The sequence below is a fragment of the Myxine glutinosa genome, chromosome 13 (genome assembly GCF_964187855.1).
Source record: "Myxine glutinosa chromosome 13, kmMyxGlut1.1, whole genome shotgun sequence".
In the NCBI taxonomy this organism is placed as follows: Eukaryota; Metazoa; Chordata; class Myxini; order Myxiniformes; family Myxinidae; genus Myxine; species Myxine glutinosa.
This window is the reverse complement of record NC_136273.1, coordinates 58,720,162-58,735,785: the sequence shown is the minus strand read 5'-3', so window position 1 is coordinate 58,735,785 and position 15,624 is coordinate 58,720,162. Positions and strand designations below refer to the sequence as shown.

General features: G+C 42.9%; 1 protein-coding gene across 4 annotated transcripts in view; it reads left to right on the top strand.

The window, feature by feature from the left end:
- Window positions 1-15,624, top strand: part of LOC137415939 (traf2 and NCK-interacting protein kinase-like) — a 353,089-nt gene that overhangs the window by 126,142 nt on the left and 211,323 nt on the right. For all 4 annotated transcript variants that reach the window (XR_013621224.1, XM_078767554.1, XM_078767553.1 and 1 more), the window contains exon 6: window positions 11,117-11,207. Coding sequence is in view for 3 of the 4 variants with exons in the window: in XM_078767554.1 (XP_078623680.1) it covers window positions 11,117-11,207 (91 nt within the window). In the remaining variant the exon portion in view is untranslated. The remainder of the gene's footprint in view (window positions 1-11,116; window positions 11,208-15,624) is intronic.

Sequence of the window (15,624 nt, the reverse complement as noted above, 5' to 3'; positions counted from 1 at the left end):
AGAGTGCCAGACGGAAGCCTCTCCTCAGTGAAAGAAACATGAAAGCCCGCTTAGAGTTTGCAAAAAAGCACCTGAAGGACTCTCAGACTGTGAGAAACAAGATTCTGTGGTCTGATGAAACCAAGATTGAACTATTTGGCCCTCCGTCTGAAGTTATATATATTTCAAATCAATCACATTTGTTCTTATCGAGATTTCACCCATCTGCAAGTGGATGAGCAGGTGGATAAGCATCCAATACATTGTTCACATGTGTTTCTGGTATTAAAGGTAATTGCTAGTTCTTGAGCTGAGGTAGATTACTCACGTTTATTAATGACAAGAATGCTGATATTCTGGTGCTGTCTGATTGAGCTTAATGCAGAGCTGTGATTTGGCCGATTTGTGCACCTTTTGAGATTCCTCTTCGTACCCTGGAGGTCTCCTCTGTATACTTTGTGGTGTTGTTGAGAATGCAACCACATAATCAGACTTTAGATACATACATTCCATTCGATCATGTGTTGGTGTGGTTTTGTTGGTTGTGCTCATTAGATGCAGCCAGGTGACACAGTGTGGCCTTGCTCTAAATATAATTTACTTACCAGTTGAATATAACAGAACACTTCTCTCACCTGGTCACAATTTCAGGTTAGCGAGGCACTCATTGTCAGATTTGGGTTAATTGGGATTTGAAGTCATTATTGAAGAAAAGGGTTATTATTTAAAAAATTAACTTTAGTAATCAACAACAACAACAACATGCATTTAAGGCCATTTTCCCTGCTAGAGCGGGGGTTAGCCTTGCGGTCCCCATGATAATCTTCTCCATATTGCCCTATTTTCTGCATCTCTCCTTGTTAACCCCCTTGCCCGCATTTCTTCTTCCACCATCTTTAGCCAAGTCTTTCTCGGTCTTCCCCGTCCTCTACTTCCTTCTACATTCATTTCCATCACTCTTCTCAACCAGTCACTTTCATCCTTCCTCAACACATGACCAAACCATCTCAACCTGTTTCTCTTCACAGCATCAATCACAGGCTCTATTCCCATCATCCTTCGCAATTCATCATTTGGCTTCCTCTCTCTCAACGATACTCCACACATCCACCGAACCATTCGCATTTCCACCCTTTCCAGCCTTCGTTGCTGCTCTACGTTCATTACGGAGTGGTGCATTTCGTTGCATTTCGCATTTCGTTGCGAATCCACTCGTCTTGTTCACGGCAGATTGACATATGCTGTCAACAAGGTGAGTGGATTCTCGCCGAAGCCTCGGCGCTACCGACATGCAAGTCCAGCTTTTGTGTTTATAAACTTTTACTGATTTAATTTGAGTGGATAAATCATAACAACCTGATTTATTCAAAATGTACCTTTCTTTCCTCAAAACGGTACTTTCATTTCATGATAGAAGACCCATTGTTCAGTCTTCAAATATACACCACAGGCCTGTGCGGCCTGTTTCAAGGCAATATCAAAGTGTGGTGAATTAAGACCCCTGCAACGGAGAGTGGGGTGACCAAAGATGGCCTGATGATGAGCACTCTAATTAATTATCTTCAAAAGATAAATTATCACTAAATTATCACTTCCTGCACTCCCTTGGAGTTCCTTTCATACGCATGCTAAGTTTCAGGCCTCTGGGTTTCATGATTTTGGAGATATGGAGGAGACACTGTCACACACATACATTTATTATATGAATGATCGTTTTAAGGCCATTTTCCCCGCCAGAGCAGGGGTTAGCCTTGCGGGCCCCATGACAATCATGGTTCCCTGTTTTGAGGCAATGTTTTTATGGCCGGATGCCCTTCCTGACGCCAAGATAAATATGTATCGATATGTATCGATAAATAGATAGATATGGAGAAAATAATTGTACACCACTCCTTTCCTATTCCATCTCCAGGCACTGCATGACGTCATCGCTGGGTGCTAAAGGGGCCCCGGCAATGACGTGCCACTGAAGGGAGTACTCAGTTTTCACTCCGTTTGTTTGTTTTCTTGTTTGTTACTTTGTAGTTACATGTTTGTTATTTAAAATCGAAGTCTTTTCAAGTATATTGGTCAGTTGATTGTTATTCTGTCTGTTTCTCTGTCTGTTTGTCTGTTTGTCAATCGCCTACAGGTCACAATTCTAAACCGATCATCATGAAACTTTACCAAGATGTAGGGATAGTCACAACTGAGGAGCCTATTGATTTTGAGGTCAAAGGTCATCTTGCGGTCACATTTCTAAAATCGTCATTTTTCATGCAATTGACTTGAAAGTTGAACAGCATTTCCATATTGAGTTACTGAATTGGGAAACCAACTATGTTTGAGGTCAAAGATCAACTCAAGGTCAAACTTCTAAAATGATCAATTTTCATCTGAAAAATAATCAATTTTCATCCGGTTGACCCAAGCTATGATTCAGATCGTTAATTTTAATCTTAATGAAATGGACAATTTTATGTGTCCATGGCCACGTTTTGGGGGGGGGGGCGGGTGGGGGACGGAAGGGGGCTCAATTTGCAAGTATCGTGCTATGCATGAAATATTGTTTGTTTGTTTTCGTTTTCTTGTTTTCTTGTTTATTTGTCCAGGCGATATCTCAGCCATCCTTTGAGCTACGAAGCTGAAATTTGGGCAAAATAGTAAACAAGTCCTTTGGCAAAACACTTTATTATTATTATTATTATTATTATTATTATTATTAATTAATTGATTAATTACTTCATTATTATCAATTTATTAAGTACTTATTTGGCTTTCTTTCTCATCTGGGCAATATCTAAGGCACCTTTTGAGCCAGAAGCTGATATTTGGACAGGACAATGACCAAGTGATTTGGCTGTAAAGTGTATTTTTGATTTATTGATTAATCAATTAATTGATTAATTATTTTATTTTCCGATTATTTCTTTAGTTAATTTTCAAAAAGTTACAGATTCGGATGAAAATTAGGTATGCTATTAGCCAATTGATTTTTTTCTTTATATAATTGGGCTAAGGTTCTTGTAATAGAGCTGACATATATATACACACACAAACACACACACACACACACACACACACACACACAATGCTCTGTAGCTCTTTCACACCCTCTCTCTGTTCTCTTCACCCTCTCTTTTGTTCAAGATCATACCATCTGCTTGGAAATCAGCCAACATCACCGCTTGACATAAAAAGGTGCAAAAACAGATCCTTGCAACTATAGACCAATCAGCCTGCTTCCAATCATCAGCAAGGTCATGGAATCCATCATCGGTTCTGATATTAAATCCTTCCTCTTCTCCAATGGATTAATCTCGGATCATTAATTTGGATTCAGATCAGGTCACTCTACTCTGGGCATGCTGCTTCTGCTGTCTCAACAATGGATGGAGGCCCTCAATGCCAAACAGGAAATCAGAGCTGTCTCCCTTGACATATCTCGTGCCTTCAATACAGTCTGGCACCCCGCCCTGCTCACCAAACTCTCATCTTATGGTATCCATGGAAATCTCCATGCGTGGCTTGCAGACTTCCTTTCCGGTCACAGTGAACGTGTGGCCCTGAATGGATTTCTCTCATCTCCCCTTCCTGTTCAGGCTGGAGTTCCTCAAGGCAGTGTTCTGGGCCCTGTGCTTTTTTTGGTATTCATCAATGATCTTTCCGACTCTCTGGAAAATCCTCTCTATCTCTTTGCTGATGACTTCACTCTCTGCCGCTCCATACTGTATCTAAACCCTCAGATCGGCAGGCAGCAGCCTCTTCACTCCGATAGACCTGGACATAATCACAAACTGGTCAAAAAAGTGGAACATGTTTTTCAATCTTGACAAATCTCACACTCTTACTATGTCTCTCCGAAAAGACCATCTGGAAAATCCTTCCATCTACTTTCTGAACAATCCTCTCCAAGAAGTTCTTTTTTTTTCGTTTTTTTTTTTTTTTTGTCACTCAATATTTTGGGTCTCACTATCTACCATGACCTTTCCTGGGAAAACCACATTTCCAAGCTGGCCTCCAAAGCCAGTCGCTGACTGGGCATCCTCCATCGTGTGAAGTCCTTCCTTGGGACACCTGAGCTCCTCACCACATGCAAGGCTTTCATCCGTAGCTCAATGGAATACTGCTCTCCACTCTGGGCGGGTGCTCCTGCCTCACACCTAACTCGGCTTCACACTGTAGAAACCAAAGCTTTCAGGATCATTGGTGTCTCCTGCGATGAAGCTGATACTGAGGGCCTTTCACTCTCTCACCGCAGGCAGGTTGGTGGTCTTTCCGTCTTCTACCGACTCCTCTCTGGCCTTGCCCCCCCCCCCCCAGCTCTCTCTGGGCTCTGTCCCCCAAATATTCCTACAGGACGCACAAGATCTGCCTGCAACCCTCTAATGGTTAAACTGCCAAAATCAAGACTTTCTGCTCACCTTCACTCCTTCATGCCTCTTTTCTCCCACCTCTGGAACAAACTCCCTCACTCTCTTCAATCCCACTCCACCCTCCAGGTCTTTAAAACAGCTGTTCACCACCATCTCTTATCTTCCCCCATCCAAAACGTTGATCTTTTCTACCCCCGTTAATACACATTAAATCCACATCTTTCAATCCCCGACTTCATTCCTGAATTCCCTTGTCGTGTCAATTTGTTTTGTACCGTGTACCCCTTCCCTCCTCCTCCCTCCTCCCCCAGCCCTCTTTCTTCGAACAGATTTCCTGATGTCCCTGTTCTCTTCTGTTGTGCTTGTGTGCTTCTCTTTCTCTCCTCATTCTGTCTCCCCCTCCCTTTATTGTTTTACGTGTCCGTTTATGTTTTTTGTGTTTTTATGTGCTAATATGTGTTTGATGCGCTAGCTCTTAAACGAGCCTCGATCTTTTATACAAAAAAAACAACAACAAAAAAAACACAAACACACACAAGGACATACAGCAAGACAAACACTTAACATAGCCATTGAGCTTGGGGGAAGTGCCGTCACTACCGTCACTTCTCGGGATACTCGTCATAACAATGGCTGCATTTCTCACCGTACTCAGCAGGGTATTTCATCAAGAGGAATTTCCTCCTCCTCAAAGATGCCCACCGATGGGGATTATCCATGCTCTATTCTTTTTCAAGCAAGGAAGCAGCGTGGACCATTTTTGGTATGACTTGAACCGGTCCAAATCGGATGGGTGTTCTTTAGGAGACCCCATCTCCTTACTGGATGGACGTTGGCTCACTTGGGAGCTCATCTGCCCTTTGTCAGGTGTTGTTTTTGGTCTTGGTTGGGTGTCACAGTCACCCTCCCCACTAGCAAAGCTAGTGAGAAGTGTCGGATTAGTAGCCGATAACCCGACCATGCGGCAGGTATCACTGGGTTACATGTTACCAGTGGCAGTCCCAAAAGACTGAACTGATTAATAAATGAATTATTTTACGATTATTATTTATTTATTTTAATTACACAATTCATCATTCAATTATTGTACACCGCTCCCTCCCAAATCCAACTCCATGTGCTGCATTGCACCAAAGGCTCCCCGGCAATGTCGCTCTCTGGAGGATAGTGTTATTTTTTTAAAATTTATTTGGCATGGGTTGGTGTACTTTGAATGTACATTCCCGGTCAAAAGTTTTAGAACACCTCAATTTTTCCAGTTTTTATTGACATTCACGCAGTTTAATGTCCTGTGAATAACCTGAAATGGTACAAAGGTAAGCAGTAAACTGCTCGAGGTTAAAAATAAAGTTTAGGTTAGCAAAAATGGGAAAATAATGTAAATTGCACAGTTATATTGTAAAAAAAAAAAAAGGCCTTCTTTATGAAACAAGTAATGGGTTAGCAACTTACAGCTGTACTGCAGCAATGTAAGTAAATTAAGCCTTGAAAGTTGATGCAAACAATTCCTACAGGTGTCCCAACCTCTGCTGATTACTTGATTACAAACCCCCTGTCTGTATAAAAGCAGTATTGGAACAGATTGTTATTACACCCTCTGAAGCATTATTTGGGCAATCTTGCACTGCAGGAAGTAGTATATTGGAAACTGGAGGAAACTCTGACAGGAAGAGGTCTGGCAGACCCAAAGCCACAACGGAATCAGAAGACAAGTTTCTGAGAGTCAACAGCTTGCGTGATAGGCGGCTCACAGGACAACAGCTTCAAGCACAGCTTAACACTGGTTGAAGTAAGCAAGTCTCAGTTTCAACTGTGAAGAGAAGACTTCGAGCTGCAGGTTTGACAGGTCGAGTGGCAGTAAGAACGCCATTGCTAAGATGGCAAAATAAGAAAAAGAGGCTTGCCTGGACCATGAAGCACCACCAGTGGACTTCGGAAGACTGGAAGAAGGTCTTATGGACCAATGAATCGAAATTTGAAATCTTTGGTTCATCACGCAGGGTTTTTGTACGCCGTCGAGTAGGCGAAAGGATGGTTCCTCAGTGTGTGACACTAACTGTCGAACATGGAGGAGGAAGCATGATGGTCTGGGGCTCTTTTGCCGGATGCAGAGTCGGCGACTTGCACAGAGTGACTGGCACACTGAACCAAAAGGGCTACCCACAGCATTTTGCAGCGCCATGCAATACCCTCTGGTATACGCCTAGTTGGTCAGGGGTTCATCGTACAGCAAGATAATGACCCTAAACACACCTCCAGGCTGTGTCAAAAGTACCTTCGAGGAAAAGAACAAGACGATAGGCTTCAAATCATGGAATGGCCAGCACAGTCTCCAGACTTAAACCCCATTGAGCTGGTTTGGGATGAACTGGGCAGAAGGGTGAAAGCAAAGCAACCTACAAGTGCAACCATTTGTGGGAACTTCTGCAACAGTGTTGGGAAGAACTTCCGGAACAATATTTGATTCCCATTGTATAAAGAATGCCACGAGTGTGTTCGGCGGTTATATCTGCAAAAGGTGGCTACTTTGCTGAGTCAAAAATTTTAATAAAATTTTGTTAAACAAAGTGATTCTCTGATTTCTTTTTTATCTCCAATTGTTTATTTGTTCTATGCTTAATTTCAGAGTACATTGAGACAGTAAACTGCGTAAATTTCAATAAAAACTGCAAAAAATTGAGGTGTTCTAAAACTTTTGACCAGTAGTGTAGCTCTACTTGTTTTAAATTGGGACAAAATGTGAAAGGGCAAAGTCATAATAGCATCAAGTGTTTTCTATAAATAGCCTTTACTATCCCCCTGCAGGGCATCAAGCGCAAGAGGATCTGTTTTTGTTTTTTTCTGCTTTCGTGTTTCTTTCTTTATCTATGTCTTAGGAGAAGTTAAGTATTGCAGAAATTTTTCTGAAAGGTTCACTTGAATGCACCTGGATGGGTTTGATGGCAGAGGAGTAGCAACTGAAACCTGAATCCTATCCATGTTCCTCCTGATGACTCCATCTTTGGTCTTTACTTCTGGTTCCTTCTGATGACTCCAATACAGTATTTGGTTTTCCATTTCATTTACATATTGACCACTGAGCTTCAGTGGGTCTGTCCAGGCCATAACTGCTTACCAATTTAGGTTTTGTCATCAATTCTTCAATAAAACTTTATTATGAGAATATGGAGGAACCACAAATTAATAAAAGGTACAATTATTTTTATCAATCGTTTTCGTAAAAAAATTAGTTTGAGTACGAAGCGGACGTGGACGGGCTTTGCATTTTGAGATGCTTTCTGGTTTATGCCTTGCAATTTAAATTATCGAGGAAGCTTTACATAAACCGTTTCATTATTACGTGCACGATTTTTAATTGTTGCTGCATCTGGTACAACACGCTAGCTTCATCATTAGCGCTCGCCATCTTGTCTCTTTTGGTTCAAAGGCAATCGTGATCATGTTAAAGTGATGGATGCTCCTTCGAACTCACTCAGCCACTGCTTGGGCCAGGCAAATTGTGAGTGGCTGACGATGTGTGAAACTTCTTCATTTGTGGCCGATTAAATCGCGTGTAAACCCTCGAGTGCGGCCTACACCTGAATAGTATCCACAGGTTGCTTGAGCACAATAGAAAGGTATATAATAATCGATCGAACCACATTGCAATGATGGATAAGCAATTACAGGCCAATTGTTACTGCGGATTTTACTGTTACTGCGGCTTTTACTGTTACTGCGGTTACTGCGGAGCCTGGCGTTGGCTTAGCGGCTAGGGTGCCAGCTTAGGATCCTAGGATCCTGGGTTCGAATCCCGGTCGATCGCTGAATTAACGCCAGGGGGGTTGACTCAGCCTGCTTCATCCTTCCGAGGTCGGCAAATTGAGTACCAGTTCACTGGTAATTCCCTGCTTGTGGTAAAAGGCGACAAACAGGGTTGGCGGCAGGAAGGGCATCCGGCCGTAAAACATTGCTTCAAAAAGGGGACCGAAAAACAACAACAACCACGGTGCCCGAAAAAGGCCAACCCCCGCTTGCGGGGAAAAATGGCCTCTAAAGGTGTTTTTTTTTTTGTTTGTTTTTGTTTTTGTTACTGCGGATTTTACAGGCCAACCTGGCGTTGGCTTAGCGGCTAGGGTGCCAGCTTAGGATCCTAGGATCCTGGGTTCGAATCCCGGTCGATCACTGAATTAACGCCAGGGGGGTTGACTCAGACTGTCATCCTTCCGAGGTCGGCTAATTTTTTTTTGTTTTTTTTTTTTGTTTTGTTTTGTATACAAGATCGAGGCTCGTGAAAGAGCGAACATTAATCACACAGAAAGACAAACCGACACATAAAACATATAACATCGGGAGCGGTAGACAAGAGGGGGAAGGACACAAACACAACATTTGAGAGCAGGGACCGAGAGACATGGAGACATCGAGAGATCTGAGAGAGGGCGAGGGCTTTGGGGGGGGGGGGGCATGGGAAGGGGGCGGTGGGAGAGGTATAAAACATATGGACACTGCCAGGACTTCCAGGAAAGAAGTTGGAATTTCAAACAAGGTGGATCTGGGGTGAATTAGCGGGGGTAGAAAAGATCAAGGTTTTGGATGGGGGAAGATAAGAGATGGTGGTGAACAGCTGTTTTAAAGACCTGGAGGGAGGAGTGGGATTGAAGGGAGTGAGGGAGTTTGTTCCAGAGGCGGGAGAAAAGAGGAATGAAAGAGTGAAGGTGAGCAGAGAGCCGAGATTTCGGCAGTTTAACCATCAGAGGGTTGCTGGCAGATCTTGTGCGACCTGTAGGAATATTTGGGGGACAGAGCACAGAGAGAGCTGGGGGTGCAAGGCCGGAGAGGAGTCGGTAGAAGACAGAAAGACCACCTACCTGCCTGCGGTGAGTGAGTGAAAGGCCCTCAGAGATAGCTTCATCGCGGGAGATTCCAACTCTTCCAAGATTCCAAGACGCATCATACGGTTGAGTACCAGTTCACTGGTAATTCCCTGTTTGTCGTAAAAGGCGACAAACAGGGTTGGCGGCAGGAAGGGCATCCGGCCGTAAAACATTGCTTCAAAAAAAAGGGACCAAAAAACAACAACAACAACCACAGTGCCCGAAAAAGGCCAACCCCCGCTCCCGGGGAAAAATGGCCTCTAAAGGTGGTTTTTTTTTTGTTTTTTTTTGTTACTGCGGAGAGTATATGAATGTCCTTAAAATACCTTGAATTTCATTGACATGACTATAAACATAATTGATGACATTCCGTTGTACAATTCTGTGTTTTGTGAATTATGAGCTGACATCAGAGATGATGTCCAGGTGTGTATGCTCCCTGGCATATTAGATGTGAATGATTAACATGCTGTATTTGAAATGAAAATTACACGTGCTCACATAGCTGTCCGAGCCTGGCCTTCTGGGAAACAATACCAGGTTATGGCGCTTTCATTTTGAATATGGATTTTCCCATCGATGTTGAAGTATGCATTCCGCCTAGAATGCAACCTTTCAGGACAAAACAGTTTGGCGGAATCTGTGCAGTAATTGTAAACTGAGCGATGCACTCCATTCTCCATCTCGGGCACTCACGTGTAGATCCTAAAGAAAAACGGAGCAGGCAGAGCCTGAGTGGTACCAAAATTATGTACTTTATGAACACCTGTTGCTCTCGAGAGAAAAACAAGCCACCCTTCGCCCACTCGTGGGGCTCACACTAGGTGGCCAAAAGGTGAGTATGTTACACGTGAACTACCCTGATACAGTGCCTTCAGAAAGTATTCACACCCCTTTACCTTTTCACATTTTGTTGTGTTACAGCCTGAATTTAAAATGGATTAAATTTAGATTTTTTTTCACAGATCTACACATCAGTCAAAGGGGAATTCATGATGTCAAAGTGGAATTTCTCTTTGCGAAAGTTCTACAAATTAATTAAAAATGAAAAGCTGAAACGTTTGGAGTCCATAAGTATTGCACGCCTTTGCTATGACACTCAAAATTGAGCTCAGGTGCATCCAATTTTCCTTTAATCATGCTTGAAATGTCTTTACAACTTGATTGGAGTCCACCTGTTGCCAATTCAATTGATTGGACATGATTTAGAAAGAAACACACCTTTCTATATAAGGTTTGACAGTGCATGTCAGAGCAGAAACTCTACCATGAAGTCCATGTAGAGTAGAAACTCTACCATGTCTGTAGAACTCAGATATAATTGTGAGGAGGCGTAGATCTGGGGAAGGGTATAAATAAACCAATTTATAGTGTTCAAACTTCCCAAGAACACAGTGAGCTCTGTCAATAGGAAATGGAAAGAATAATGGAAAGAATGGGAGAAACTCTCCAATCGAGATGTGCACAGCTGATACAGACATACCCAAGATGACTCGAAGCTGTAATCACTGCCAAAGGTGCTTCTACGAAGTGTTGACTCAGGGGACTGAATACTTATGTACATTTGATATTTTTGTATCTCATTTGCAATAAATTTGTCAAAATTACTCAAAACGTGTTTTCATTTTGTCATTATGAGGTATTTTGTGTAGATCGATGACAAAAACGTTTATGTAGATCCTCAAACCTATATGTAGCTCGATTAACCCCTTTTATCAGCATTTACACAAAACATTGTGGTTTGATGCAAGAAGGCTGCGATAGGAATGTGATACAGGTTCGATGGGACGTATGTGCTTTTCCTTTTCTTTTTTATTTGCTGAGCTAGTTTTCGTTCAATTTATCAAAAACAAAGCATGTTTTTTTCCTTAAATTTGTTGACTGTTCCCTAACCTCATGCTTGCCTGCTGTTTGTGACATACATAGGGACTAGCTCATCTACATCAGCACAGAGTCATCCACCGGGACATCAAAGGTCAAAACGTTTTGCTCACAGAGAAGGCAGAAGTGAAACTGGGTAATTATTATTTTTATTATTATTATAATTATTATTATTATCATCTATACCTATAAAAGGCAAAAATCTCTCTCTCTTTGTTTGTATGTTGTATGCACGGCCACATTTTTAGCCGCGTCGCAAGACGCTGGTCATAGAGTGCCCTCTGCTGTTGTTCTTGTTCTTCTTGTTCTTGTTCTTCTTGTTCTTGTTGTTCTTGCAGAGAAGACAAAACCTCAAAGCTCCACCCATTCTGGGAACCATAGCTCCACCCATTGTGGGAGAGGCTTCATATAAACAAATATCCACCATTTTATTAACTCGCATAGCTTTGAGGCCTGTTTTGTAGGCCCGTGGTGTCTTCCTCTCTCACACAGTTTTATTTCAAATCAAATTCGATATATCATTTCATTTTTCACAGTCGCTAACATAGTTAGCGACTATGTTAGTCGCTGTCGACCGTGGTGTCTTCCTCCTAACCCTAATCGATGCGGCTTTTGTTTTAATTAAAACTTTTTGTACTTGTTTAAGTTACAAACTCCAAACTCGGGGTACAAATACAATTTTGTGTGGGTGGGTAACATAGGTTCACACCAGGTGTGCAGGGCGAGGGGTTGGGAGGGAGGGTGAGGGGGCATAAATTTATCTATGTAAATGTGTACCATGTAGCGCCACCTGGTGGTGGTGGCAGAGGGTATTACAATTCCCTTTTTTATCTGGGAAACGCCGAGGTGAAAGCACTCTTCGAATGGGTAAATTCATTTTGGCAAACAGGAGGACTAATTGGTCTGTCAGCGAAGCGACGGGTAGGCTCCGCTTTTTGACAATAAGAAAATTAATCTAACACATGTGAAACAACAACACGAACAGAACCACCAGAAATTTCAAGGAAATGCTCTCACGACACAAAATAATGGGATTTAGACCTTTAAAAAACCATCAACACCTGTGCCATTCTAATCTTATGTTGCACTGCAGGTGTAGTAGATTGATCAGAAGAAATGAGACAATTGGCTGAGATGACAGCAAAATTAGCCAAAATCCCATGTTGACAGACTCTCTAGGTATCGTGAAGAAAAAGACAGATGGGGCTAAAGTGTGTTGGCGATATTGTGTTTGGGAAAAGATTTGCCCTCCCTGAGTACCTCAAGCAATGCCGATCATCAGCATTGGTATCGGTTAGTCAAGAAAATTATGGACAAAGCCATGAAGCAAAGCAAAATAGGGAACTGTGATCATCTTGCCATTTGTGAGGTATGTCCCTTAATGATAAGTGGCCAGAATGGATTAAATCACTGAGGAAAATTCTTCAAATGCCAATTTAGAGCCCAAAGATCTCTCTGAAATTCTTATTGTAGCTGCAGAATACCAAAGTCTCCATTTTCATGAAACGAAGGTTCTTTGATTGATCAATGTCCAACCAACAGTCAGGCATAATCCAAACTTTAATGAACGGATAAACACAAAACAGCACACCCATGTGGCACTGCATGCACAAAGCAAATGGTGACTGGCTCCTCTCCCTGCTCTCCCTGCTGTCTCTGCTTTTCCAATTATATTGTCAGCTCACAAACTGTCCCAAAAGCCTCTCCCTCAAGAACCCTTTTGCAAATATGAAATTGTTCTATATCCATATGGTGGCCAGAAATTCCCCCAAAACTCTGAATCGTTCTACAGGACATGAAACCAAACTCCAACATGAGCATATCACATTTTTACTCGACATTTACACGTCGTGTCTGGCCTCTGTCAACATTAGAAAGTCATATACGAAACGATTCATTCCATAATGAAATCATAAACATGCCAGTATTAAATAATGCACAAAAGACAATACACCACCTAACTGTCACTCATAAATAACGTGCGATATCAGCTTGGCCACAACATCCCAAACACTGGTGAAACTATTGACAAATGCTACTCTGACATTGTGATGCATATTGTCAGCGGGTGTCCAAAGTTGACAAGCAGACAGATTTTAAAAAGCATAATTTCAATATATATAAAAACCATATATATATATGTGTATATATATGTATATATATATATATATATATATATATATATATATATATATATATATATATATATATATATATATATATACATATATATATATATATATATATATTTATATATATATATATATATATATATATATATATATATATATATATATATATTGTTGCAGACGCGGTTTTAGATGTTATTTTACCGAGCGGTTCGTATTACCGCGTCCGAACAGTTACTCCCCGCTTAGAACCCGATTTCACCCAAACGTTGGCCGGATCGCACCGCAGCTAGTCAATAGGGAAAAGACAAAGGCGACACGGATGTGAAGAAGAAGAAGGAATAAAACGAGAAGACGTACAGACGAGTAATGGGATTTATTATTTACACAAGCAAAAAGGAGCAATCAAGGTTTATTTACAACACATAAGACGCAGGTGACACAGTGCAAATATTAACTTATACCAGCTTAATTAACCCAGGACAGAACAAACAGAACAAACTCACGTACACAAGAAGGATGGAAGGGAATGAATGTTGGAAGGAGGAATGGGAAGGTTCAGCTGGGGCAGATGGTTCGGGCTTGATCCCGCACGGGACGTCGGCTGGACCTCGACGGCCACCGATGCCACCGCTATCTGGTCCCCGCGGGGTAACGGGTTGAAGCTGCCTGGTGGAGTCAACGCTGCTTCTCTGGCTCAGCTCAGGGCGCGTCTGCCGTCTCTGGTGCAACTGCTGGTAATGGCCCTTGAACCTTCTCTCTCTTGGCCCTGGTGTCTCCTCACCACCGACAACTCAACGCAACCACTGACCACTCAACGCCACCACTTCTCACCACCGACTTCTTAACGCAACCACTGACTGACCCTCCACTCACGACCAACTCCTTGGCGACCAACTCACTTGCTTCTTGCGTGCGCGCCTTTTATAGCGCCTCCGGCGATTAAGCCGCCGGCCTTTTGGACACGCCCATCGGGGTGCTCACCTCGGCCCTGGTTGGTCGCGTGACCCTCTGGCTCCGCCCTTGATGACAACGGGCGGGCACGCCTTTCTTCTCCGATTTGAGCACATGTTCAATGGCGGTTATTGGAGGGGAGGTAATTCGGCAATCGAGGCCCGGCAATGACGGAAGGGGGGGTGTAAAAGGAAATGGAGATTTTGGGGATGGGAAGGAAAGGGGATCTATTCTCTTTCACTGGTGCAATGGAGTACTTTAATTAATGGGAGACACAGCCTTACTCTAAAACACAGAATAACAGATAACTATCAACAGGGGTATTCTATTATTTGGCTGATGTGTATACTTGTGGACTAATTATGGGATGCCCTTTCACCTTTACACAGCTCCGGAGGTAGGGGGGCGCAGAATAAACAATAATAATAATAGTACAGCACACAATCAAAAAATATACAGTCCTCATCTCCGCAACACTGCACCCTCCTCCTCTTAGGCACGGCCCGGGCCTACAACTTTTATTTTTAGTGTGACACGTAGGTGTAGTTCCCTCTACTTTTAACCTGACCCTGAGTGCGACAGTTTTTAAAACATAAATAAATGTGTCCCGCTGCTCCATTGCAACCTGCCTAACAGACTTACGCCCACAGTTAACCGAATTGCGGAATGGTCTTCAAACTATACACTGACGGTGGGAAGCATTATTTACAATGACGCTATTTTTATTTACAAAACTAACCCAGGACCTGTGATTGTTCTTTCTGGGGGGGGAGACAGTCTGCTCTGCATCAATGCACCATGAAAGCACCCAAAACCGCACCAATACACACCCAAGCACCAATCGGTGCAGTCACCATTGTTCATCAATGTTCAACAATAAAATAAATTCAACAACCCCTAACCCTGCAGGTGGTCTCTTGCTCTTCGGCTCCCTCTGCTGGTTATTATTATTTGGTCTTCCAGATGTTGTCATTCTTTTGCTTTGCTTACTGGCGGCCTATTTGTATTAAAACTTGCACCCAATGTGTCCTTTTTATTTATTTTATTTATGGCCCACAGGGCCGACTAGTGTGGTTCACCTGTGGGGCATCGGTGCCCTGTGGCCAAGGTCCGCCAGCAAGATTTCGGGCCCTCATGGCCGGTTCCAGCAGAGGGGCCATGCCCCAACCCATGGGGTCCATAAGTGGTGCTCGGCCACAGGCATGTGGTCCATAATGTGGTGCATCGATGCAGACAGCTGGTTCTGGGAATTTCGGGCGCACAATGGAGGACTCACGCACGCTCCCCTCGGCACCCAATGGCGCACAGGTCATGTGGGAGACAAAAGGGGAAAGACAAATGAGCGAGGGGTAAGGTCACAAGGGTACACATCAATAAGGCAATGCAAGGCGAAATGCGTACGGAGGGCGAAGTGAGAAAGCTCGTCCCTACCGTACGTCACCCCACTGTCACCTACACTACCCTTGCCCT